This window comes from Perkinsus marinus (genome assembly GCF_000006405.1).
Source record: "Perkinsus marinus ATCC 50983 genomic scaffold scf_1104296970094, whole genome shotgun sequence".
NCBI lineage: Eukaryota > Perkinsozoa > Perkinsida > Perkinsidae > Perkinsus > Perkinsus marinus.
This window is the reverse complement of record NW_003202570.1, coordinates 5,820-11,846: the sequence shown is the minus strand read 5'-3', so window position 1 is coordinate 11,846 and position 6,027 is coordinate 5,820. Positions and strand designations below refer to the sequence as shown.

The window sequence follows — 6,027 nt, the reverse complement described above, 5'->3', positions numbered from 1 at the left end:
AAAGAGTCTTTTTGCTGAGTAGGTAATTTAAAGGTCAATTCAAATCGTATCGTTGGGCATTACCGGCCAGGAGGCCAATCATCATCTCTCAACGATGCCACTAACTAATGCGACAGATAAAGTTGTAGAGATCTCGACCAACCGGATACCACCATATTTTCTGCCGACGGCGCTTAGACAAACTTTCAACCGCGCTCGCCCGCACGCGGACACCTGTCCCATGACCAATTATTCTCAAGCGAGTTGATGGTAGTGTTTTTGAGGTTGTTATATTCAATGGCAATACCCTTATCTTTGACCTTTATTGAAGCACTGCGTCGAATCGTTCATGCGCGTCGGTATGTTTAGGTGTTCCTCGTGCTCCTTATTGGGGTCCGCGAGGCACCTCACAATCCAGCTGCCGCTGCTAAGCTCCGACATTGGGAAGGCGAGCTGCGAAGCAGAGAGCCGCTCGGCTGGTTTGACTGCACGAAGCCGCAGGACTGGCCGAGATTGCTGCGCAATAATCTTCTCGTTCGGAGGCTAGTCGAACGATTCGCGAACGCGTTTCTCGTGTTGTGTGTTTCTGCAGCTACTGGGTGGGAGACATATGTAAAATCGCGACCAGTAGCTCAGACGCCCGACCGTGCTCAAACCACAGGCACTGACTGCTCGGAGGTATCAGTGGTGGTGTTTCTCAGGGTCAAATGTTACCGTCGGTAATTTGGAAATTTTGTACCCTCATTTTTGGGGTTGACCCTCAGCTTCTCGCAGGTTGAAGTTGAACCTTTCCACGGTGGTTGAAGCTGAGTCAGGTCGAAGTGTACCCGGTTTGGGGTATTCTCTGGGTGGCGTGGGAGGGGGAAAACCGTGAAGAGCAAACCCTTGGTTGTCTCTTGAGCCAAGCTGACAGATACAAGTTCCTGTCAGCTTGCTCGACATACAATTGAGTATGTTGCGCCAACTACAATGGTTGATCGATTTCAAGCTATGCACGCAAAAATAATTGTGTTCTGGAGCGGCGCATTTTCTGCCCTCCGCCCAGAGTTGGCCCAGAGTTGGAGCTTGCTCGGCGTGGATTTTGACCGGTCAAACCTGTTTCACCACCAGTCTCTTCGTGACTGGAGGTTCCATGCATGAATTTAGGAGTAAGGATTGCAACTGTACTGAAAACATCTCGCATCACGTGAGCAGTGCAGTCACCTCCGTAACGGGAGAGTGTGCAAAACTGGAATCCACTGTGCAGAGGACACAATCTGCACGTGCGTGCGCACATATGCGTGCAAGATACGCACGACCGTCCCACGAAACTTAGCCTAACAATCTCCTGCTTCTACGTAGAGCAGCGATGCACCACTGGCCTGGCGCATTTCAGCTACACCCATCCGAGTCGGGGGATGTGCGTCGGGATCGCATCGGTGTGCAACAAGTGAAACCCAGTTCACACCATGCGTTCCCTGAAACATAGAACTTTGGGACATTCGCAGGTCATGGATTCTCGGAGTGCCGTTCTACAGACTAGACAACAGACCTGGCTGAATCAAATGAAGTCTACAAAACTACTTTATTGGCGTATTTTTCACCAACAAGATTTCATCAAACTCATTACTAACGAGTCGTTAGGGTCCAGGATAGCAGGATCCGCCAAGTTCCGTCTTGCTTGGTTCCTAGGACATCAATGGACCTCCAAGCTGGAAGTCTGAATCGACTCTGTGTTCAAGCTGAGGGCTCCAGCTTTATCGCAGAGTTGATCGACGTCTCTATCTGTGTCACAGATTCTGTGAATATATAGACATATGTACTCGGATTACAGTGAAACTACACCTTTCCTTCACAAATATGTTCATCATCGCGACGCGCGATTGGCAAAATTGTTACACTGATGTAGATTTATCACAAGTGTGGTCAACTGTCACGTGTATTACGAATAATATTTGTATCATAATACGCGTGTATCGCGTGTATCGTAATACACGTAAGAGTACTCTTTTCACAAGAAGTCAGTCAAGAATCTCAGTTAGTTTCGCCCCTTTCGGCTGTACATATGAATACTTGAATCTCGATAGCAAACAGATACAGATAGTATATGCTATAGGATAGTGCTTGCTTTTCGACCTTAGCACAACCATGATACATAAAATCATTCACCTCTCACGTTTGCCTGACTCAAGTCGTGTTCATTGATTCAGTCTGTATCTGAAACTGCGATAGTTCACCTCTTCAGTAGCTCTTACTGAGAAAGAGTAAGACTTACTCAGAAGTTCGCAGAAAGACGCATGCCGTGTGATAACTACCTCATAACTAACAGAACACGAATGTACTCAGAAATAGAGAAACATCATAAATACGCCGCTATAGCGGAACCACCACATCGTAGCGGTTCCAACGGTAGAAAACAAGTAGACGGTAGTCACTCAACGTGACAAATGATTCTAGCTAGGGAAAACCTTCTCGATGACTCAGTCACAGAATATGATGACCATCAACACCAGATAGATTTGATATAATATGTGCTTCTTAACCTCACTGGGAATGCAGTACGAGTTTACTTTCCCTAGCACTCATACTGCGGAGATAAGGAGTATTGGGCTGAAGCATCTCCATCCGACCAACCCAAGCGGCAAAGCTATCACTTAGCCAAGACTCCAAGGCAACCAGGAACTGATTCTTGTAGCCGATAGTGTGAACACCAGTAGCGATACGAGGATCATCATTCTGCAGCCTCCAGACGACCTCATCAGTGCACTTCTCAGAGGGCATGTCGAACAAGGTGAACAAAGGAGATGCCTTGCATCCAGCGGCAACGCTGAAGTTAGTATCATTCATGGCACCAGGTTGAATAGTCAGAACACCGGTACCAAGAGTACGGCACTCATGGTCGAGGCATTTACCCCACTGAGTGAGGAAGCACTTCGAACTATAGTAGAAGGCGTTAGCACTTCCAAGGGCATGAGCAACAATTGAGCTAATGATGCAGACACGACCCTTTCCACGAGGAACGAAGTGATGGGCCATGAAGTACTGTGAAAGCATCACTTGTTGGACAACATTCAGACGAATCTGAGTTTCCAACTTCTCCGGCTCAAGGTTAACAATATCACATGAATACATACCACCAGCATTCAGAACAGCTAGGGTGACTGGGAGATCATCAACGGTAGCACGGAGTTTGGCGAGACCTTCGTCAGAGGACAGATCGCACGCGACGACGATAACCTTGCAGCCAGGACCGTAGGTCTTCACCAAAGTATCCTTCAACTCGTTCAACAACTTCTCGCTACGAGCAGAGATCACGAGGCTCCAACCTGCCTTAGCCAACTTCATAGCGATTTGATGTCCCAGGCCCTTGGATGCACCAGTTACAACAGCATACTCCTCGCGAGAAGGCCTCACGGGCTTGAGGTTATAAGGATAACCCATATTGAATAGCGGTCGTTGAATTAGATGGACCAACAAGTTTAGCAAAAGGCCGATGAGAATAATAGGAGTACATAATAGCATTATCAAGATCATAAGAACCCATTCGAGGAAGTTGAATGGATAAGCACCCATAGAGAGGACAACGGGGAGACTCTGCTTTTCAGCCATAGTACTGATTATAACAATTGAAATGAGCAATAACTGAAAGACGAGCAATCTAACTACAATCCTCATGAAAACGAACACCTCATATTCGTTTACTTGATATTAATACACGATACGATGAGGGGAGGGAAGCTAGAGGGATCTGCGAGCTTAGGAAGCTAAGCCTGCTATGAGGGACATATTGTGAGATTTTCGGATGAGCATGATAGATATCGGTTCAAATAGTCGGTCATATCTTGAATGATCAGCTTTACATCCATTATTGTACAATAAGTTTGCAGTCGGATCGCAGTTTTCGACACAAATATGTTACCAAATGCGTGGCTATCGATCTGCGCATTTACCTGCAAGTGAGAGTCCTCGTTTGCGATGACGTCTAGGTCGTTCTATATGACAAACCGAGTTATGTAGTAGGCATTCGATGAAGGTCTTCCGCTATAGTGAATCGAAAATCTGACGTCAATATTGTTGTGGGAAGTATTTAACCGTGACACGCTCTCATACAGTAGGATGTCACATTGGCAGTCATGAGACATTGTCATACTTGGTTTTGCAAACTAGATCAATTTTAAACCAAGACGTTGCACTTGCATGACTGAGCTCTGCCCTGATTATTTTTCGAATTAACATACATCTCATGCTTCCAACCAATGATTTCGGTATTGTCCTCGGGAGCGATACTCGAGTTTCCATTCTCATGATAGGAAGACGAACAGTATGATGTACACAAACCAATCTAAACACCCAACAAAGAATGTAACTCGCGAACGCAACAAAAACTACTTATTCCAATGAAAAAAGAAAACATCAGAGTTGCGCCACTACAGTGTAACCACCACATCATAGCGGTTATGGCTATACAAAGGTCGAGCATAGGAATGGTCACTACACGTGACAGATAATTATGGTCAGAGAGAGCCTTACCAAAAACGGCCTCGACAGAAAAGGAACCATAGACATTAGACAAATGAGATGTGTCACCCGAGATCTCACTGGGAATGCAGTACGAGTTTACTTTCCCTAGCACTCATACTGCGGAGATAAGGAGTATTGGGCTGAAGCATCTCCATCCTACCAACCCAAGCGGCAAAGCTATCACTTAGCCAAGACTCCAAGGCAACCAGGAACTGATTCTTGAAGCCGATAGTGTGAACACCAGTAGCGACACGAGGATCATCATTCTGCAGCCTCCAGACGACCTCATCAGTGCACTTCTCAGAGGGCATGTCGAACAAGGTGAACAAAGGAGATGCCTTGCATCCAGCGGCAACGCTGAAGTTAGTATCATTCATGGCACCAGGTTGAATAGTCAGAACACCGGTACCAAGAGTACGGCACTCATGGTCGAGGCATTTACCCCACTGAGTGAGGAAGCACTTCGAACTGTAGTAGAAGGCGTTAGCACTTCCAAGGGCATGAGCAACAATTGAGCTAATGATGCAGACACGACCCTTTCCACGGGGAACGAAGTGATGGGCCATGAAGTACTGTGAGAGCATCACTTGTTGGACAACATTCAGACGAATCTGAGTTTCCAACTTCTCCGGCTCAAGGTTAACAATATCACATGAATACATACCACCAGCATTCAGAACAGCTAGGGTGACTGGGAGATCATCAACGGTAGCACGGAGTTTGGCGAGACCCTCGTCAGAGGACAGATCGCACGCGACGACGATAACCTTGCAGCCAGGACCGTAGGTCTTCACCAAAGTATCCTTCAACTCGTTCAACAACTTCTCGCTACGAGCAGAGATCACGAGGCTCCAACCTGCCTTAGCCAACTTCATAGCGATTTGATGTCCCAGGCCCTTGGATGCACCAGTTACAACAGCATACTCCTCGCGAGAAGGCCTCACGGGCTTGAGGTTATAAGGATAACCCATATTGAATAGCGGTCGTTGAATTAGATGGACCAACAAGTTTAGCAAAAGGCCGATGAGAATAATAGGAGTACATAATAGCATTATCAAGATCATAAGAACCCATTCGAGGAAGTTGAATGGATAAGCACCCATAGAGAGGACAACGGGGAGACTCTGCTTTTCAGCCATAGTACTGATTATAACAATTGAAATGAGCAATAACTGACATCACCAGTAGTAGAATAATGAACACAACATCAACACTAGCGAACTACTCACCACCATATCTAAAACACTGACCAGTACATAGTGCTACTAGCAGCAAGATTCACGAGCTAAGTCAACGCAGCTCCACGACAGGGACACGCTGCGACGTGCATGTCAATGTCGATTGTGTCCCAGGTTGTGCGAGTATCACATGCAGCCCCTGCCACTGCTGAATTTCTCAACATAAGACTATCAAGTACAAGTCTCTGAAGCTCACTATTTGGCTCCATTAATGCTGATCACCAATTGAAGATATGTTGGGGTTCGAACGCCGAGGGTACCATCGTGCATAGCAGAAGAATGAGTATAGGGGGTAACATTCACGGCTTCA

At 46.5% G+C, this 6,027-nt stretch overlaps 3 protein-coding genes across 3 annotated transcripts in view; all 3 read right to left on the bottom strand.

Moving 5' to 3' along the window:
• Pmar_PMAR018345 (peptidyl-prolyl cis-trans isomerase, putative) overlaps nt 1-85 on the bottom strand; it is a gene marked incomplete at both ends in the record, with an annotated part of 1,931 nt that extends 1,846 nt beyond the window's left edge. The window contains 2 exons of the mRNA XM_002767697.1: nt 1-14; nt 64-85. The exon at nt 1-14 is cut by the window's left edge and continues 4 nt beyond it. Of these exons, the coding sequence (XP_002767743.1) occupies nt 1-14; nt 64-85 (36 nt within the window). The remainder of the gene's footprint in view (nt 15-63) is intronic.
• Nucleotides 86-2,502: 2,417 nt separating this feature from the next.
• On the bottom strand, nt 2,503-3,567 carry Pmar_PMAR018344 (steroid dehydrogenase, putative; the record flags this gene model as incomplete). Its single annotated transcript, XM_002767696.1, has 1 exon — nt 2,503-3,567. The coding sequence occupies one exon, from the start codon at nt 3,565-3,567 to the stop codon at nt 2,503-2,505; it is 1,065 nt and encodes a 354-aa protein (XP_002767742.1).
• Nucleotides 3,568-4,553: 986 nt separating this feature from the next.
• Pmar_PMAR018343 (Estradiol 17-beta-dehydrogenase, putative) lies at nt 4,554-5,618 on the bottom strand (the record flags this gene model as incomplete). The annotated part of the gene is made up of 1 exon (XM_002767695.1): nt 4,554-5,618. The coding sequence occupies one exon, from the start codon at nt 5,616-5,618 to the stop codon at nt 4,554-4,556; it is 1,065 nt and encodes a 354-aa protein (XP_002767741.1).
• Nucleotides 5,619-6,027: the final 409 nt, after the last annotated feature.